This window comes from Melospiza melodia, chromosome 9 (genome assembly GCF_035770615.1).
Source record: "Melospiza melodia melodia isolate bMelMel2 chromosome 9, bMelMel2.pri, whole genome shotgun sequence".
Classification (NCBI taxonomy): Eukaryota; Metazoa; Chordata; class Aves; order Passeriformes; family Passerellidae; genus Melospiza; species Melospiza melodia.
In genome coordinates, this window is record NC_086202.1 from 409,000 (window position 1) to 430,582 (window position 21,583).

The window sequence follows — 21,583 nt, forward strand, 5'->3', positions numbered from 1 at the left end:
AGTCCTACCTCTACTACTGCTTTGGCATCCAGTCTGAAGTTGAAATCTCCAAAGACAAAATATGAAACTTTCTCAAATCGCTGATCGATAATTCTGGAAAAAAATAAAAACAGAACAAACCCGTCATTTGGCTTTACAAACACGCAAGAATATACAAGGACACACATGTTATCCTTTAGCACAGTCTCAGAAATAATTATTGGAACCATCAAAACTACCAGTTTATACTGGACCAATATATTAACCATATTTTTCAGTTGATTTTCTTTGCTTAGGCAATTTTATCTCCAGCTCCTGTACAACAGTGCATCTAATTTCCCATGCCTGGCTGACAGAGCAAGCTGGGGAAAGCAACAGTTCATGCAAATCTTGCAGAAGTGGCATTTGGGGACCATGGAAATCTTGAAGGTATCATGGAGGTCCTTCACACCTTGGAAAGTTTAAGGATATGGCTTTGGTCTGGGCAGGTAAGAATTAGGAATGCTGAATTAGCACCGAGTTCAGAGTACGTTTGAGCTTACTGATATATAAGCAATGTCACCTGTGTTTTGGGGTACTTTGTGAACAACACAAGAAGTGACAGGGCTGGGCTGGACATCAATCATCCCATCTGACAGACTGAGCATCCCTGAGGTTCCCAGAGCAGCCACAGCTCTCTCGAGGCAGCTCTCTGTTGTTCACAGCAGATTTCTGCTGAGGCTGTAGCGAACACCTAACAAGTAATTGCTCCAGCTGTGAAGATTGACTTTTCCTCAAGCCTTTGCTCAGTCTTACCCAGGGAGATATGGCATTACTATTCATCTTCCAAATCTCATATTATTAAAAGCTGTCATATTATTAGCTAATCTATCATTGGCAACAGCTGTAAGGTACTCTCAACAATACACGATTTTACAGCTTCTAGAGATCTTGGCATTTAGTAATCCACCAAGTCACACTTATTTTCAAATCAGGAATCAATGCAATTCATCTCCTATCAGTGGCTGAGGAAGGCATGAGACACCCAAAACTCAACTGCCACAGCCACCAAGAATTTATACAGACAAAATGCCCAGAACACAGAACCCCCCTGGGTGTGCAAGGTGAGAGAACTGAGGAAGGAATGCAGGCAATGCCCTGTGAACGTTCTGGGAATACACCCACAGGTAAGCATTACTGTCAGAAACTCCAGGTGAGCCTGGCAGGGCCCCCATGGGCAGGTGAAGCACTGTCCAGCAGGCTGCTCAGGAGGCAATTGTTTCACATGGCTTCACAAGTTCTAATGCACTACACCCAGTCATTCTCAAAGCCATAAGGAAAGATGTAACATTGGATCTGCAATGAGATACTGCTTCTCCTCTGAAAACATCTCACAGTTTTCGTCAACAGTAATCTATTACATAAGGAATATTATTCTATGGAAAAAATTATGTGCATTGGGCCTAAGACACTGATCATTTGAGGAAAATCTCTTGCAAAGACTTATCTGTTTCCGCTATGAAAATCTCCAATCCTCCATTTAGCTGACAGATTATTGCAGGCACTGTTAATAAATACTGCCCACTGTCAGCTTCCAGCAAGCCCTGAGAAAAACCTGTCACTCCTGACCTGCACAAAACATTAGTTTGATTAGTGTCCTCATGGAAAATTGAAGGAAAATCAGAACTTAAAAGTTAAACCATTTACATTGCCACAGTTTGCTAAAAGTTAAACTATTTACATTGCCACAGTTTGCTAACACTATCATTGCAAAATCACATCAACAACTTACACATCAGAACAAGACTTTGCTTTGCCAACTGTCCTGATTCAAGGATCAGCTTTGGCTCTGCTCACTGCCATTTACTGCTGACAGAGGAATGACAGATATTGCAGGAATGACATCAAGGTCCACTGAAGGCCTCTTGAAACAAATTTGGATTATGAGTACCATGCCTGTGATTGAATTATGCAAAGACAGATTTTCCAAATAAATAGACTATTAAAAAAATAGTCTGTGAAAATGTGTCCAAACTGATGACTGAAACAGCAAATTAGTCTTCTTCTGATCAATTAATGAAAACTCAGCCATTTCGTAGTCCTGCATATTACCTGATTAAAATGCGATTTGTATACAAATCATTGTCAGCTTTACAACTGATAATTTTTGTCCAGTTTCTCCTCTAGTAGCTTATCTTGTCGGACATTTTAGAAGGAGTGTCTCATGATAGGTTAGAGTCCAAATGTTACCTCAGAATGATGCTCCAAGTGGCTTCTGACACATCTCTTTCCACAGGTGGTGAAATTACTTCAGGTGTACAAGAAAATTCGCAACGGTGGCACAGCAAAGGATGCACACATTTATGTACTTACTAAGTGATGTGGGGTGCCCAACAATGAAAATTCCTTTAAGCGACTCAACTTAATACATGTATGCAACCTAATGTCCTTGCCATTACTTACTATTAATAAGTGGAACTTACTGTTAGTTCAAGAGTTCCCAAATCTTAGACCTCTTTCAGCAGTTTGGAACTCTGATATCTTTGTGCTGAAATGCCTCCTGGTACCTAAAACAGCCCTGAGTCAATGGCACAAGAACCAGTTTTCCTGACTGTGGTTTCAGAGTCTGACCTCAGGCCTGCAAAGGAGGTGGCAATAAAGAGGAGCACAGCAATGTCCCCTCCCCGGGGACCACGCAGAACAGCTGCCTGTCACTGAGGGCACTGGGACAGCACTGGGACACTGCAAACACAGCCACTCTGGCCAGGGACACAGGCAAGGTGCTAGGACTGGGCTGAGAGCTAAACAAAAGTCCTCTGTTCCTCGTGTTTCCATGTACTAAGCCATAAAAATGTACAGATCAACATCTGTACAGGCCACTGAGAATTCAGAAGACAAATTTTTAAAAAAAGAATGAGTGCTTGCAGAAAAACTGGGAAGGCTTCCAAATCTATGCCATTCTCCTTTGCTTTTTGTTTCTAAAAAATATCCTTCCTTTAACTACGAATCAAATAGTCCTTTAAAACTGCCACCATGAATCACTCAATGAAGTGATAAATCTGAACCATATAAAAAGAAAGCAGCCAGCCCGTGTCACCAGTATAAATCCAATGGTTTTAGTGGGAGGACCCAGTGCCATTTCCTTTAACAACTTTTACCAGCTCATCCCAAAGGGTTTCAGCACACCTGAAGGCTCTATTCCTGTACAACTTTAGATAGCTTATGACAAAACAGGTGACTCAGGTATTCATGACTGTACAGAGGGCACAATTCTACATGCCAGCACACACAAGTCATCAATGCCTTCAATGGCCACGCTGCTTCTTGTGACCTGTGCAAGGCCATCAGGAGGGGACAGGGGTTCAGAGTGGATCCAAAACTCAAATGCAAATGAAACAGGAACCTTTTCCAACAGATGACAGACAGCCCTTCCATTCCAGAAAGAGAAATCTTCATTTTGAAAAGGGTGGAAGAACACATTCACCCTCCTCATCCTCTGCTCTTGCTCCAGAAGGAATCACTCATTGGAAAAGAATTTTTCGACATTTTAAAACATACAAAGAAAGATCTTTACTTCTGCACGTTTTGGAAATCAATATAACAAATTGGCAAATCAATCAATATAACGAACTGGAAAAATCAGCTGCACTGGGAAAAAGCATGCTCCCATCTGGGCTTACTGCTGTCCCTGGTAAACTTTAGAGCACACAGCTATAAACACCACAGATGGTTTCACCTCTTCCAAAACCACAGAATTTGTAACTGCACAGAGAGTCCTTGATAACAGACTCTTCATACCTGGAACACATTTCTTGAATTATTTTGCCAGTTTCAAATGCATTATACATTTTTAATTGATGGCACTAACTGAAAGATTTCTGCACTGAATGGGTTAGTGTCTGTCTTCACATCTTGTTTTATTTTGAGAAGTAGCAGGGACTGTTTTAGCCAGGACAGGGGAGTAAGAGAAGGAAACATTCAAGCAATTGTTACTTTCAAGTGCAGTTTACAGTCCAAATTATCCCCATGCTGAAATGTTTTGATGAGTTAAATACATGATTTGTACTTTTTTAAGGAGTAAACTTGACTGTCACTGCAAATTAACACTAAATTACAATTTACTTGCTGCAAAATAAATACATGCAATTCTTATTTTGGTCTAATAACTGCAATTTGGCTCACTCTGGGTATCAGCAAGAGCTTTACAGGCCCAGGAAGAAGCCCCTGTGTTGCACAGAGACACCCATGCCCTGCTGTGCCAGCCAGGCTTTGGGCAAAGCTCGTTCCCTCAGCAGGGCCCGTGGCCTGGCGGACCCCGACCCGCTGTGCTGTGACAAAGCCATCTGTTATCCTGGGGCACCAGGTGAACCATGAGGAGCCTCTGCCCTCCCGAGCCGCGCGGCTGGGATGGAGCGGGGCTCGGGAGGGGTCACTCCATGCCAGGGCAGGAGCCCCTGCTCAGGGCTGCTTGGGGTGCCCCCAGCTCCCTCTCGGCCCGGGGGCAGTGCCAGCCATGCCCACTGTGACGGTAAAGTTTTCTCAAAGCCACTTAGGAAATGTCACATCCCTACCAAGACTAAAACAAGGAAGAGAGAGCAATTCATCTTCTCAATACTACTTGAAATCTGGGCCTATTTATTAATTTCAGTTGCTACACACAGCAGGGTTCAGTGCAGTCCTAAAGTGAACAATTCTGTGTTATTAGAACCCCTGAAATCCTTTCGCAATATATTTTAAAGTACTCCTTGTAGCAGCTAAAAATAAAGTTACTTGGTTAAATGCACCTCTTTTTATAAATGCTGTATGGAACACTGTATACATACTTCAAAGCACTGAAATTCAGCCAGAAAATTAGAGAATCAGCTTCTCCTTGCTTTCATATTTTCCCTCTCCTATACTGAATCCCCTTCACAGAATGGAGAAGACAAGGAAGCAGTTAAATATCAGCAATCTGGTCATGGAAGAGAGCAGCTGAACATGATTCAGTGTGACAAGAGGCACTGTGATTTGGCTAAACCATTTCTCAGGGCACTTTGTAAGGAGGATCAGCAGCATTATTCCTTTAATAGCCATGTCGAATGCAATAGCCAGCTGGGTTTTGTCCCAGACCAAGGTATCAGCATCAGGTCAGAAGGTAACATTCTGTTTACACGATTATTTCCTAAAGCACTTATCTTCTCCTCGGTGTGAAAGTTGACTTTTCTGTTTGTAAGGAGGCCTAAAGAATTGAGGGAATGGGAAAAATTAGCTACACTGAGCTGGAGCTGAATGGCATTAGGTGGGAGGTCTGAGAAAGGCTGCGGCGGCGCTCAGCAGGACACCTTATTAGCCGCGTCATCGCAGTTCATTCAGGCAAGCCATACCAGTGTCACCAGCATTCCCACACAAAGACAAAGTTCTTCACACAGTCTATAAACATGCCTCCCTGGCCAATTCATCCTAACTTGACACTGCTGAAAAGAGGGGCTCGAGGGTTTTGGTTTTTTTTAAACACAACAATAACATAACAAAACAAAACAAAAACGGTGCAGCTCTGCCAAGCAGGCTGAATGGGGGAGAAGGAGGGACACTGTCACATTTCTTGGGAAGAAACAATCCAAAGGTCAAGCCATATTTTATTCGGTGAGCAAATTTTTCTAATAACTAAATGTATTTAAGATAAATACCAGCTAATATGAGCCATTCCATCTTTCTCACACAACCTCTGGGGTGAGATACTATCTCTCCACAATCAATTTATTTCTGTGCATTATCTGCACATGGGAGCTACAGGCACAAAAGCTGTTACAAAGGACAGAGAACCACAGAATGGTTTGGGTTGGAAGGGACCTTCGCTTATGACTGCCTATATAAAAAGTCCTCTCCTAAGTGAAGGAATATGAAGATCACAACTAACACACTGAGACAAGAGGATCAGCTCACTCCTGGTGCGACCATCATTCCTCAGGACAAATGCTCACTCAGTTTACTGCTGACCTGCGCAGAGCTTGGAGCCGCAGGCTCTGTATGGAGAAATGCTCTCTCCCCTGGGTGCAAGCAGGGCTGGGTCCCCAGAGGGCTCTGAAATGCTCTCTCCCCTGGGTGCAAGCAGGGCTGGGCTGGGTCCCCAGAGGGCTCTGAAATGCTCTCTCCCCCTGGGTGCAAGCAGGGCTGGGTCCCCAGAGGGCTCTGAAATGCTCTCCCCTGGGTGCAAGCAGGGCTGGGTCCCCAGAGGGCTCTGAAATGCTCTCTCCCCCTGGGTGCAAGCAGGGCTGGGTCCCCAGAGGGCTCTGGAAATGCTCTCTCCCCTGTGTGCAGCGTTCAGGGCACCCGGGGGGGGCACTCGCTGGGCACAGCACAGGCACCAGACCCCAGCCCTGCCCGTGGCAGGGTGACTGTGCCAAAGGCATCACCAACTCACCTTCCCTGCCCAGGCAGAACCTCACCCCAACACGGAACGCTTCCACAAGTGCCTTGGCCATCGTGTTGGCAGAAGCCAAGGGCTGGCTGGAAGGTGGCAGGTGACCTGTGGATAACAAGGTCATACAACACCTTCTTCTCCACGGGTCTGTAGTGCCAGAGGCAGTGACAGCTCCTGCACTGACTTCTGCTGGAAAGTTAGGGAACGACAGCACTGTCTCCTGCCACAGCCTCGTCAAGGCACTCAAGATCAAGAGGATGGAAACACGAGGTTTTGGCTTACAGCAACCCAGACCGTTCAGATTTCTGTTTTTCCTATCTGCATTGCTTTTTCTTTTTAAGTTTTCATCAGAGATCAGCCTAAACACCTGCACCTTGAGAATCCGTCCCCTCCCCAGCAGAGGTTTCAGAGACAGCTTTGAAAGAGAACCCTGTCTTCTCCTGTACACCACCTCCCTTCTGCAGCTCTGACAGTGCTCAGCTTGCACACTTCTGCAATTTCAAATACACATTTGGGGGCAAATAAAAAAAAAAACAAAAACCATCAATTCCAAGTACAAGTTACCTGCTGACTGATAGTTTAAGTGTGCCTCAAAAGCCATAACGGAAGTGCCTTCATTGGCATGCCCAAGGTGGTGTAGTGCTGTCATTAAAAAGATAAAGTTTATAATATTTTTGTGCCTTGTTCTTTCTGATAAAATGGCTAAAACCTATTAATAACACCAAAATATCTCAAAAGGTCAAGCACCATACAGCAAGATGAAGGGAATTGTCAAGAAGCTTAGGCAATCATCTTAGCACTCAAGACATTTGCCAGGGCTGTTTAACTAATATGTGATGTTCACTTTTAATTTCAATATAGTGCCATTTGGGCAAAAATGTTGCATTTTTTAATTAATTACAATGTCAGCAGCTATTAAGATTAAAAGAAAGACCACATCAATAATAAATACTTAATCCAAAGAAAGGATTACAAGAAGAGCAATAAAAATCAATTTTTAGAGCTGGAAAATTGTGACTTTTTCCTCACTTGACTGGTATTTTCATTATATTGACAAACCCATGATCTTACCTGACACTGACATTCGCCTAATGAAATAGCAGCCCTGGATAATGATGTAAGGACTTGTCAATTCTGCTACAGGACAACACAGCACTACAACACTGGCATTACCATGCAAAGAAATTTTCATGCTCTTCAGCTGATACAAGAGAAAACAAGAAGAAACCAGAGAGAGGGGATGTCTTTTTGGATCTTTGCTTTATCATGGAATATTAACATCCTCCCATAGTTTCTGAGCTCTTCAGTGCTGGTGACACTTGGTGCTCAGCAGACAGCAGGTAACTGCCCAATCTTTCTGCATGAAGCCCAAGACATCCCAATTCTTGCTGTTTCTTCTGCAGGGCTTAAATGTGGGGAGCAAAGCCAAAGTCCTGCAGTCACTTAGTGTCAAAAGCACAAACGAGACAGAAATAACCAGGACATGTGGCAACAGGATACTGATTATTGTTAAGCTTATAAAAGTATTTTTTGTGACATATTTAGAGCAACTCGAACTAAAGACACTGTCTGCCCTAAACAGCTCATTGACAGGAACAACAGTGCAGGGGTCAAGGAATTGTGTCGGATTTGGGTCTTGCCAGGCCTACAAGAAGCATCTTTTCCAGCTCCATCTCCCGTGTGGGCAGCAGAGCCTCCGCATCCACAGCGAGCTGCCAGAAATGGGGACCTGCAGGCTCCACCATGGGACTGGCTAACAGCTGGGCTCAGGGCAACTGTGAATTTAAAATAAACCCAAGTGCTTCTAGAAAAGGGCAATGCAAATGGCTCAGACCCAGAGAGAATTCACTAACAAAGGATTAAACAATGCTCGATGCTGTGAACAGCTCATGAGCAACCAATTTTACATTATCCCTTTGAAAATCACACTACAGGGGAGCACCAGGAGCTAAGAGAGGGAACAAAAAGGGGGTGAGGACAGAAACGTTTGAAGTGCTAAAGAGAAGGGAACAACCCATTTTCCAAACAGCACGGTGATCAAGAAAGTTAAGAGCTGTCAACATTAGGCTTGAACAATGAAAATTCTAGTGGATGTAACAGCAGCAGGACCCATTTCCTTGTTGGAGCAAAACTGACCCATCTTGGCTGCATCTTAAACGCAGCATGGATGAAATGAAGATAAGGCAGCTCCTCAGCAGCTGAGGCAGCCGCGCCAACGGAGCCACGCGGGCCGGAGCAGGGCCTGCCCAGGCAGCCACGGCCTCTCAGCTCCGGCCCAGCTCCGCAACCGCTGCCCCGCCACCCGAGCACCCTCCGGGCGGGGATGGCCGACCCTGGCCCGGGCACGGGACACGCAGGCCGGGCCCGCAGCCCCCTCCCAGCCCGAGGGAGCCGATCCCCAAGGGGGCTGCTTGGCCCGGCGCCCACAGGCTCCAATGGCAGCAGAATGGGGCTCCTTCAACCATTCTCCATTTTATCAGCTCACAGCCAGCATTGCAAATAAAATCACAAGAGCGATTTATTTTCATTTCTCTGCAAATGAGTAAAAATTGGATCAACAGCCCATATAGATTCTCCTTAATTGAATCACAGTTATTCTAGAAGATATGGCCATAGGATAGGAGATTTGAAAAGGCGCAGACCACAATGGATGCTGATGTCAGTGTCACCTTTAGCTGGACACTAATGACTTATCTTCTTCCAGCTCCAGGCTCTCTAAGGAACAAATTACAGAAAAGAGAGAAATATAACCCAATGAGAATGTGACACTCTGCACATTCTCATAGAAAGCCACTTTCTGAGCAAAATCAAGCAGGCAACAAGTTACTTGCAGTAATTTCTTTTTTAAGAGGCATTATCTTTTCTTGCATCACATGTTTAATTACACAGGCCCTCCTGGGAGAGGGACTGTTGCAGTAAACCCAACCTTGCCCTGCTTACAGCACTTACATTCTGCTAGAGAAACTCAGCAGCCAACAGGGCAGCCCCAGGGGATCCTGCTAATGGAAAACAGGCAAAAAGGAGTAAAGCCTTTAGGGAAGATGAGTGCCACAAAACTGCCATGACCCACACCCACACTGCTGGACAGGGGCTGTGTGGGCAAACAACTGACTAAAACACCTCCAGGAATCCCCAGAGCTTTAGCTGCAGCATTTCTTCTGAAAGAGCCACAATAACATTCACACTGGCCAGGTACAGCAAAAACTGGCTTAGTGCATCTACTCCATTTTTTCCTTAAGTGACACCTTTCTCTGTGATACCTGCAAGTATCTAAAGTTCTGGATTTCAGATTTTAGATCTTCGCTTCCAAACCTGGTACTGTTCACACAGATTTATCACAAGAGAAACATTAGATATTTACCATTTGAATAATGAATACTGAAAATTTATTATAACCTGTTCAGTTTGTAATGCCAAAAAGAAAAGAAGAAGAAAAAAAGAGCTCCTAATGCTGAAAAACAACAGAATAAGGACAAAATTAGTGATTAGGATGACCAAAAATTATCATTCACTTAATATGGAACTGCAATTATTGTGTTCCTTTCAAATTATACTAGTGTATGCTTTCCATTACAATACATACCAGCACAAAAACATTTTGCTGCTAAAAATACAATCTAAGCAAAATTCACAATGTGTCTGAGCAGAGAGGGAGGACACATGGGTTGAATTTTTGACAACTGCATCAAAGACGCCAAAGCTCAAGCCAGCAGAAAAACAAGGAGCAAGGAAAAGTGACTTTGGCTGTATTTGACAGGCTGAAAGTAACAAGACAATTTTGCTGGATTTACTCTTTAAAGAGCATATTATCCAAACACGCTAATTTTGAGAGCACTTAACCTTCCTCTAAGGGGGAGAATGACTGAATATTAATGAGCTGAGCTTGGGGTGTTCAATGAAAAGCTGTCGATTTGAATGTGATCCAGGGGTTTAAACCTTTGTTAGAAGACGTTTGGCTGGAAGGTTTATTTGCCTTGAGAGTGCCTTTTATCTGAATACACAGAAATTTCACTATGCATTTGAAGGCTCATGTTAAAATCACTGCGTCAAAAAAACAAATAAAGTAAAAACAAAACCAAACCAAACCAAAAAAATCCCAAGCCCTCCTAAAGCAAGCTGCTTTGAGGCTCTTCCCAAATGACCCAGATCTTTAGAGCAAAGTTTTCCTTTGCCTAGAAACTAAGTGGCTTTTCTTTTGCTCATTCAGCTGCTAGTTCTGGGAAAAGCCCAAAGAGAAACATTTAGATTGGAGGGGTCTTTGAGAAGAGGTGACAGTTGACTGATGAGCATCCATAAAATGACAAAGAATAGTTGTGTGGAGCCGGTGCATCACATCGCCTCTCCCTGGGAAACTAATTGCTCTGAATTGTTAATAGTAACATTATTTTTCTGGCAATCATTTCTTTTCAATACTCAAAATCAGCATGAAACAGCTCCTTTGACCGGACATAAAAGTTAAATGTCCCAATGTTGATCAAATTAACTTCAGCTATGTGACAATGGACTATATTTGTGAGAAAATAATGAAGGGCACAAAGGGAAGCTTTATGCTAAGATTTCACAGTTGTAATGTAAAAATGTTTCTGTTGAACTAGGCCAGGGAACATTTCAATAGGAAAACAGAAGAGCACTGTCACTTTCATTTAAAAAAAACCACGCTCATTTTATGGATCTCAATGCTTGAGATAATTTCAGGAAGTTTAGATGGCTGGCACATCCCAAGAGCCAGGGATCAGGCTAACACCTCACGTCCTGTCCTTCCCAAACTCTTGAAGGGCCCCATCCTGCAGCTTTTTCCTCATTCTCCAGCCTGGGTATTGCATTCATACACTTTTCCCCATCAAGTAGCTACAGGACACAACTAATATGTCAATATGGTTAATTAGTATGAAATATGCACAAGCATTAGTTATAACAGATGCATGAAAAATTAAACCAAAATGTAAACTATTTTCCTCTCTTACTCACATGTGTAGATTACACACTCCAACTTCAGAAAACACAAAAAACCAAGTATCATGCAAATAGGGCTAACTGTACATGGCAATTATCCAAAATGCGCTTTGAAGAACTTTGTTTCCTCCACAAAATATAAAGCAGATGTTCTTATCTCATTTTAAAGCAAACTCAGTTTTGACTGTAGACCTGTGCGTACCTGGAATAACATAACTGACTTCTGGGGGCTCAGTTTGGGTTTACACTGGTGCTGACAGAGACTCATTACACACCTCAATTTTCTACATACACACTGTATGTGTATTTGTAAAGTTACAACAAATATTTGTTCAACAACAGCGTGATTCCAATCCTCTTGGTCTTTAAAGCAACAATCTGACACCACATCTTCTCTCTTGCAAAATGGCAAATATTAAACACAATCTGGCTCAGCACATACCAGTGAGCTGCCTTTAAAAGTGTTCTTTCCATTTAACTAATTTTAATGCTATTAAAGTTAAATCACTTCAGGATTAACTTTATTAAAGCAGAAGCTTTATTAAAGCTAGAAGAACAAACCCCTGTACTCCTCAAACGTGCTATTAGGATTACTAACACATTTCCCCAGGAGAAAACTTTTAGCATAACTTGGTATCATTCCGTGGTTTTCCCGAACCTCCCCCGCTCACCAATGCTGTCACGTTGCACAGCTTTTTTCTTATGCGTTAAAACTTTGTGGCTAAAATAATTTTAGAGATAGCAACTTCGCTGGCAATCTGAACAGTTAAACTGATCCATTTAAGCTTTATTTGCAAATCCTCTTCTGGTTTGCATCCCCAACTCCTATGGTAGCTGTTGCCCAGATAAAAGGCTGTACATAACTCATGTTTATGAAGATGCAGCACGAACACAACTGAGCTTTCACTGACTCCCACAGTGACCTAAATCAACTGTGAGAAGGTGTTTCTGTTTCATTCAGTGAAGGTTTAGCTCAATAAACTGTTTTCCTTCTCAGCATTGTTCATTGGGTTTGAACTGCATCGCTGTTAAATGCTCTTTAGCAGTTTAAAGGCTTTAAAGGAAAAGACTTATCAGTCTCTGTTTTTAACAGCACTAAATCTGCATTATTAGTTCATGCAGATAAGGCGATTTGAAAGCTCAGCTTGAAACCTCTCTCTTTCTGTATTTATCTGACACTGCATAGTTCCAGTAGCTCAGCTGGAAATGTAGATCTATGAAACTTTAAAGAGAGATTAAAGCCAAGAAAAGAAGTACTTTTCCCCCTATAGCTGCTCTCACTTTCCCTTTTCCTGCTGTCTGAGGGAGTGCTGGGGGACAATGGCCAAAGATGGTTCCCAAAGCCCCTGAATGGGGACACTGTTGGTGGCAGCATTCATTCAAAGTAAGCTTCAGTGTATTGTCCTCCCCAATCAGCGGATCAGAATAGAGTGTGCTGGTGGCTGCCAAAAGGTTAGTCCTGCCGATGAAAGGGGCTTCCCATTATTCACTGGCTGCAGAACTCCCCCTTTGTGCCCGCCGGCCCCGGCCGCGCTGCGGAGGTCCGGATCTGCGGCTGGCTGCTCGCTCAGAATGAACAATGCATCCCGCAGCTCGCTGTGCCACCGCGCAGCCCCAGTCCAGGGGCTCCTTTGCTGAGGACAGCGAGCCGGGGCAGTTTTTGGCAGTGTCACATTTTAATGATATACCATCGTGACATCCCTGACCCACAGCTGACACTAATACTACAGTCTCATTACCTTCCCTTGCCAGGCCATCGTGGGAGGTCCAAAGCCAAAATCAGCTAATGAAGCACACTGTATGCTGCAAACAAGTGTGCAATAAAAAATGCAGAAGGTTTGCACAGGTTTCCCTTCATGCAAAGCATTAGAAAAGGAAAAGATAGCAATGGAGCCAAGAAAAATGAAAAGAAAAAACCACACTGCTCTATGCAACAGAACTCAAGAATGTGCACCCAGACTGCACCGAGATCCTAATCTTCCTGAGCCCCTGTTCTGTAAACCACGGACCTTTGATATATATGCTGTCTGTGCAAACCTTCCAATTGCCTCCAGCATTTTCAAGCGATTTGAGCAGGTTTTGCAAGTGATACAAGAGAAAGGCAATGGTGGCTTTTTCCTGTTCACCCCTGGGTCATCCCAAAGGTGATGGTAAATTCCTGCTTGGAAAAATCCCTGCTTAGCCCCGTGCTGGGGGAAAGGCAGTCTCGACTATCCCACCTACCGCCCTACAGGACACAAAACCCACAGAGAGGAAGGAAAGCTGAGAAAGAACACTACTGGAAAGGCATTTACACACCACTGCAACATTTCCAAACATTTTCAGTGAAAAGCTACACAGGGAAAAATGGCAACGAGATATTTTACAGCACATAAACTGCTTTGTTCACGAGTGTCTGTAACTTCCAGGCTGCTGCCAGAGAGAGGCAGAAGGGCACAGGTGCCTGTGGGCAGGGGTGCCCCAGGGCTGTGCCAAGCAGCAGAGGAGCAGAGCAGACAGGTGCTTGTGGGCAGGGATGCCCTAGGGCTGTGCCAGGCAGCAGCAGAGGAGCAGAGGCTGCCCACGAGGCAGGCACAGGCTGGCCCTGGCCCGTGGCCTCAGCCAAAGCCCAAAGCCTGCATGGGGCAGCAGCACGGGGCTCAGCACCCTGCCTGGGCTGGGCCCCCCATTCCTCACCCTGGGCAAGGACAGAGGTGACACTGAGCAGGTGACACTGGCCAGGGAACAGCAGCAGTGCCCCATGCTCATTGGGGTCCTGGTGAACAGGCTCATGGCCACGGCTGCTGGGCAGCAGGGCTCGGGGCAGGAACAGCACACAAAGTGCTCTGGTTCTGTACTCCTTCCAGGCTCAGCAGTTTGTTTTAAGCCCCCCATTAGGCCATGGATTGCAGTGTGTGCCATGCTGCTCTGAAGGGACACGTTAAAACTCTGTTTCTCAGGCAAACATGAAGCTGGCTGGCACCTCTTAGTAGAAATACCTGTTTACTCTGCCAACACACTGATGCCCACACAGAAACATTGTTTTCTTACTCAAGAGAAAGCTGTCTTCTTCCTGGCTTTATAATGAGGGTAGCTGTAAATTTCTGTGTATTTTTGGGGACTCCTCTGTATTGTGTCACTCATTAGATGAACCAGCTCTGCAATACCAGCAGAACCCACAGGGCTCCTAACACAGCAGTGACTGTACACAAGCGCTGCCTGCTGTACCCAGCTGCTGTGGAGATCAAAGCACACCAGCTCTGTGTGGAGGGACTCGCAAGGAGAGGCTGAAAGACCTGGGCTTGCTCAGGTTGCAGCAGAGTTGTCTACATGAGGACTCTGTTACTGGCTTTACCTGTTTGGTAGTTACAGAGAGAAAAAAGCCAGACTTTGCCCAGCAGCGCATGCCAAAAGATCCAGGTGATGGACACAAACCACTTTGAGGAAAATTCTGGCTGGATAATAGGGACAGAAACCTTCACAGTGAGGGCAGTAGAACACAGCAACGTGTGGCTCAGAAGAGCTACAAACCATCATGCTGGAGCTGCTCAAAGCTCAGCTGGACAAGCTGTTGAAATCCGCCCTGCTCTGAACAGAGGGATGAGTACGGGACTTCCAGAGGTCCCTTCCAACTGGAGTTATTCTGTCATTCTGTAACTGAAGATGCACTTGAATGCACTTTATAAGAGCTCACATAGTCTAAAAATAAGCTGGTCTACCTAACACATTTAGAAAATAAGTGTGGTTCCTACTCTGCAATTCTGGTGACTTCAGAGTGGTTTCTGAGATCAGTTATTTGGCTTTAAAGAATAAGTGTCATAAAGTGATCTGTAACCTGCACTGTCTAGAAAACTCTGGCAAGCAGTAACCACTTTCAGGTGACAGAATAAAACCCTCCACATTTCTGAGTGTGCCATTTGAAACATCCTTCATTCGCTGCCCATGAACACAGAGATTGAAAGAGGCCAGGAAAGGCTAATACATACCTATCAAGTACATAGCCAAGAGCCTTATGCCGTATTCCTGAGTAAACCGATGGGCTTGTTTCCCAAGCAATTAAATTGGAAGCATCATGGAAAAGATGAATGTTTACCAAGTCAAAGGCACTATGACAAAAAAAGGAAAAAAAATAAAATGATTCAGGAGAAAAGAAAAAAAAAAACATTTGTTGCATCAGCAAAGCATTCAACACAGCACTTACTGTATTCACTCTTATGTTACCTTAATATTTACTCACAAGAACCGTGCAGATTAAGCTATCATAATCAGAAAATTGTCAGACTGCCATCAAGCTTACAGCTCATCCACAGATAAGACTCCATCAAATCTTTTGCATAAAGGATGTATAACATGAAAATGAAAAGCTATTTGCCAGTTACAATTCCAGAAATCAGGCAGTACTCTTTCACTAAAATATTTTTAAAACAAAATTAAATGTGTAAACAAACAATTTTCAGTTTCAAAGCTGCAGCTAAGTGTCAAGTACAACTGTGGCTCTGCAGTAAACAACATGAAAAGCTACTGAGAGGAGAAGGTTACTGTCATTAAGGACTAGATCATACCACTGTGGCTCCTCATCTGTCCCTGTGCAGAGAACGTGAGACAGCAGCAGCCAGCACATCCAGCTGGGAAGGGCACCTGCTGCTGCTCTCAGTGCACGCCCGAGAGGCCACAGAGATTTGCTGGGGCCAGAAAGGCCCCGGAGCTGCCAGCAGCACACGGACAGGCCCCGGCTGAGACTGACACCAAGCAGAAAGCCAGGCTGTGCTCAGGGAGCTGGGAACGGGCCCGGACACAGCCACAGCGGCAGGGAGCACAGCGAGAGCACGGCCAGACACAGCACACACAGCACACGGGGCTGCCAGAGATCCTGGGGACAACGTCCGGCTCCAGCGAGCAGCACACCTGTCACTGAACCCACGCTGATGGACAGCAGTCCCACTCATAGCCTCCTTATAAAGAGACAATGATCACAGAACTACAGAACATGACAGCTCGAGATATCCAGTCCTGCCTGGCTGAAGGACAAACAGAAAGAATCCCTGTAGGACAGGGAGGGCCCCGAGTCACCAGCTCACCCGATGCGTAAAGCTGTCTATAACCCACCCTCAAGTGTCTAAAACATGCTTGCTCTTAAAGTTTACTGATGATGGACCTTCCACCTGCAACTTTCTTGTCCGTAAACTCAGATTTTCATCATATTACCTATTTTCCTGCAAATTAAACTGATTTCTGCCCCTTCTGCAGGGCTGACAGCAACCAGTTTCCCTTGCTGTGGTCAGCCCAAGTTTCTCACCCCTAGCCAAACCCACCCTTCCTGACTCTGCTGTTCTCTTTCCAGCATACCTAGAGCACAGCACTGAAAGCCAAACACAACACTCTATCACAGCCTTGGCAGCACTCACACAATTACTGTGCCTTCTCCCTTCGTGTCCTTCACAGCACCTACCTATTAACACATCTCACTAAGATAATAATGATCCATATTCGATTCCTTCTCCCTTGATCCTTTTCCACAGCAGGGGTAATGAGTCAGTTATTCCCAAAAATAGTATTGGTGCTTTTAACTTCTCCTCTCAAAGTGCAACGCTCTGCATTTCCCTGTCATCTTCCAATACTACTTCCTTGAGAATATCAAAATTATTCTGGTTGCTGATTCTGACCACTGATACCCTTGCAAACATCCCCAAGCTTGGTGCCTTGCCTAAATGCTGTAAGCACATTCTCTGCTCCATTTTCACTAGCAAATATGAACTACATATGTAAACTATATTTAAGACTGTAATGCATCCAGTGCACTATCTTGCACCTGCTAAAACACTGAGAACTATTTGAGTAGAAACAAACACCTTCACCTTATAGTCAAGATACTAAAAAACCCCCACAAAATGAAAGTGCATGAATTATATAGTTCTCTTTAATTTTTGCGTAATGTGAAAATTCATGAGTGCCCCAGGATTCTTTAGTTCTTTGTCTACACTAAAAGGTAAGGTAATGAAGAATAATGGATTTGAAAAATCTGGATTCGCAGAGAAACTCAACTGGGGCAGACCACTGATCAGAAAGGAAGAAAAAGGACAGTTCTCTGAAGTCTGTTAAGGTCACTTTCTGGTTTTTGGCATGAGATACAATCTGTAACAATGTGTTCCTAAGTAGGGAAAATGAATAATTCCCCTCAAGGTCTCACACAGAAGTACTAACAACTGGGCTCTATTTTTATTGACCTATTAGACTGTAGAAATGCATTGATCAAAAGTCACGATTTATGGAAATGGTTTTCACGACTATGGGCAGAACTTTGTTCATATGCACAGAGACTGGGTGCAAGCACTCATCACATCCTGAAAAGTCACATTAGACTTCCTTAGGTGTATTTTGTAATAACCTGCATTTCCCATAGTATTTCACTTTCATTCTGCAGAAATTGTACATAGTAACTCACCCCTTCAGTTTCCCATTAGAAACATCTGAGACCTTGCTGGATCATGTGGATCAAAACTGCAAATTGCACCAGACAGAACCACCACCATGGCTCAGCTCATTACAGACCAGGAGAAGCTGTGAGGTTCCTCATCCTCACTGCCCAACACACCCAAACATCCCCTGCAGCCACAGACTGTCTTTTTTTAATACCCCCACAAGAAAACATTACATTTAAATCTGTCTCTGAAGAGCCTTTTTTTTTTCTTGGAAAGGTCTAAAAATAAATTCACGTTGTTTTTTTCAGCAGAGAGGAAATCCCAGAGAACAGAAGAGAGAGAACCTAGGGAAGTCATGATGCAAGAGCAAAGTCCAGATTAACATCTGATGTTAGCACCCACTTTTGCAATTATCTAGCGCTGGAATCACACCCCACACATACAGATCTGGAAAAATTAACATGAAGCTACAGTATCACACAACTGCCTGCCCAATTTCTGGGTCAGAAGCCGATAAAAGGAATAAACCTGGTGCCTTTTCTGTTTTCACAAGCTGTCTAATTAAATAAACGTGCTTATGCCAACAAAGCCAGAACACTGTTCAGTACTCAGAAGTCAACCTATGTGAACATTCATGAGATTTCAAAATCAAGCTTTCAGTTGTAAGATGTGAAACAACCACACGAGGAGGGGAAAAGTGTTGAATGTTCGTGTACACATACATGACTACAATATAAGTAAGCAGCAAAGACCAAAGCTGTGAGTACACGGTAAAAAAGCAAGGCCAGATTTCCAGGCAGGCTTAGAGAAATTTGAAGAAGACTTCTTCAGATTTCCATAGAACATGTTCTGTTTGCAGAAGCCCCAAGGTGAGGGCTGCGGTGCCTGACCCAGGGGAGATGCTGCCAAGCGCCAGCAGCAGCAGAAGTGGTGCAGCAGCAGGGGGACAGTGTCAGCTCCATGCTGTGCCTGACTCTGTGATCCCTGAGCCCCTCTGACTGCACGGGGTCACCAACACCACAGTGCAACAGGGACAGGGTCAGCTCTATGCTGTGCCTGACTCTGTGAGCCCTGTGCCCTGAGCCCCTCTGACTGCACGGGGTCACACCGACCCCACAGTGCAGCAGCAGGGACAGCAGCAGGGACAGTGTCAGCTCCACACTGTGCCTGTCCCTGTGCCCTGAGCCCCTCTGACTGCACGGGATCACACCGACCCCACAGTGCAGCAGCAGGGGGACAGTGTCAGCTCCACACTGTGCCTGATGCCCATGCCCTGAGCTGTCCCTGCCCCTGAGCCCCTCTGACTGCACGGGGTCACACCAACACCACAACTGCCCATGCACCATCACAATTCACTGAGCACCCCGTGCTCAACAGACAATAAAGCAGGTGGGGAACCTACCTGCCCTGTGAACGGACCAATCTACACATGAAAATACCTGCTTGAAATTATTGTTAACAAACGTAATCAGAAACAACATCAAGATGCAACTTACCAATCAGTAATACACCACCTTGTTCGAATGAATCCTTTTCTGGACCACTTGCACTGAAAAATAAATGAATAAGAACCAATCACCTTAGGTAAAGAATACTGTGAAAGTGAAATGTACTGACACAAAGAACAAAATGAAGCAGAGTTCATCCATACGTTATAACCAAGAAGCACTGAACACAAACTGAGGTACCTTTAAAACAGATATTTTGTCTTTTATAAATCCTGGAATTATATTTTTGATCCTGCAGCGGTTACAAAATTATATGTAAAATTAATAAAAGCCCTGGCAGTTGTTTACAAATGAAAGATAACCAAATAGGAAAGCTTTCCAGCTATATTTATGCTTAGCTTAAACCAGCAAATTCTTATTGCCTATGCACAAATGTTTTCTTTGTAATTTTACCTGAACTGTAAAATGTCATCAGAGATTTACATCAAATTAAAATGAATGAGATCTGTTAGAAAGCTATTTCTCTCGCTGAGCCAAGCCACCCAATATTTCTATAAAAGGTAAGAATTTAAATGGCGTTAAAAGATTCCATTCATCACAGCCACACCAGTGGTGAGAAAGCCACAATTCAGTTCGGGCCCGTGCATGTCACTCACATACAGGAAGAGGTTGTTCAGCACCACTTCCAAGCCACTGCCACAATCCACAACCTCCCATAAAAATACATGATTCTGCATCCTATTTATTCCTTGCTAACAACACATGTGTGTCTGGGCTAATCTGCTCTGGGAATGAATATTGCACCATACAGGCCTAGATAACGATGCCAATGATTTTGCAGCTAAAGAATGGGAGCACTCATTGTGAATAAATTGCCAGTCCCAGCAGAGCATCCTCAGTCAGAGGCACCACTCCCCCAAACCTCTCCTGAGGCACTGGCCAGGTGTATGTATTCTCTCTAAAAACAGACAGGTCTCAATCCTAAACTCTACTGAGATAGGGAAGGGCCTCCACAAACCAAACCAGGCTGACTTCAAATGAATTACAGAATCACAGACTGTTTGGGTTGCAAGGGACCCTCACCCTGTTCCAGCTTCCCTGCTGTGGGCAGGGACACCTTCCAGTAGACAATGCTGCTCCAACCCTGTCCCACCCAGTCTGCACCTTCTGACCATCCCTCAGGGAAAAGGGACCCATCTCCCTGCCCTTCTCCTCAGGCACCAGCACAGTGACTGCAGCCAAGACCAACCATACCCAGTAACGTTGTTATTATATTGCAAAGGCTCCACGTTGCTGGAGTTTCACACCGCCTTGATGTGCCCCGTAGGCAGCTCCTCTAGCACCGACCCTTCCTTGTCCTCACAGCAGCCACCTGACTCCAGCTGCCCTCAACCACCCACCCCACTCTTTATAACACTCTTCTCACTGGCTACAGGTGCAGCCTGATGAAGTCAGCCCTGCTCCCAGTCTCTAATAATTGGCTCAGCTGCAACTCCTTAAGGGTAAGATGACTTTCTATACTACCTTTATTTTCTTATATTGTATCCCCCTACAGTTAGGTCTCTTCTGTGATGCTCATGGGGGCACAGTTACAACTAGAGATGTCAACACTTATTGAGAAGGAAATCAATGAAAAAAATTGAATGCTAAAAGCATTCAAAATTGGCTCAAATTTAATCTTGATTAAAAAAGGGAACTTTGTCATTTCCTTCTTAAAAACAACTACACAGAACTTAAAATCAAGTAGTCCAAGCCTATGATGTGGTCCAAGATAATGTTTTCAATCAGGCTGCCATTTCTCATTTGCTATTTTCCTCTGTGGCAAAACAGCAAAAGTTCTTCAAAAGATGCAACACCAGAAGAGGCCCAACCAGATCATCTTGCTTAGAGTCATACCCAGCTGGGTTTTGAGCACCCCCAGGAACGGCCATTCCAGAACCCGCCTGGGCCCATCTCCTGTTGTTTAACCTCATGGTGGAAGCTTTACCCAGATCAATCAGGTTTTCCCTTGGTGCTCCTGCAGAGCCCCGGGGCAGCCGTGCTCTGAGCCGTCCCTCCCTCTCTGCTGTGTCCTGCCACAGCTCCGGGCCAGCCCCGGGCTGCAGCTCTGACACCTCACCGGCACAAATCCTCACCAAAAAAACACACCTTCTAAAATCACAATTTGAAAACTGGTAGTTACATTCTGCCAGCTTTTCCTTTGTGAATAGAGTCCCTGAAGAGATTGTGCTGACCTTTTAAAACCCCCCAGCACCACCACCTACATAAATAACCCCTGCTACATCGGGGGAAAGGACCTCCAGGCAGCATTAACATGGAGAGAGAGGTTAGAGAGGGCTAATGTCAAAAAGCACTGGGAGCAATAAGTAATGCACACAAACCATGATTGATAATGACCAGCACAGAGCCTTAATTCATCTTTTCTC

General features: G+C 44.6%; 1 protein-coding gene across 3 annotated transcripts in view; it reads right to left on the reverse strand.

The window, feature by feature from the left end:
- INPP5A (inositol polyphosphate-5-phosphatase A) overlaps positions 1 to 21,583 on the reverse strand; it is a 181,365-nt gene that overhangs the window by 57,418 nt on the left and 102,364 nt on the right. For all 3 annotated transcript variants that reach the window (XM_063162928.1, XM_063162929.1, XM_063162930.1), the window contains exons 7-9: positions 19,206 to 19,258; positions 15,277 to 15,396; positions 9 to 93 (exon numbers count right to left, since the gene is read on the reverse strand). In XM_063162928.1, coding sequence (XP_063018998.1) covers positions 9 to 93; positions 15,277 to 15,396; positions 19,206 to 19,258 — 258 coding nt within the window. The remainder of the gene's footprint in view (positions 1 to 8; positions 94 to 15,276; positions 15,397 to 19,205; positions 19,259 to 21,583) is intronic.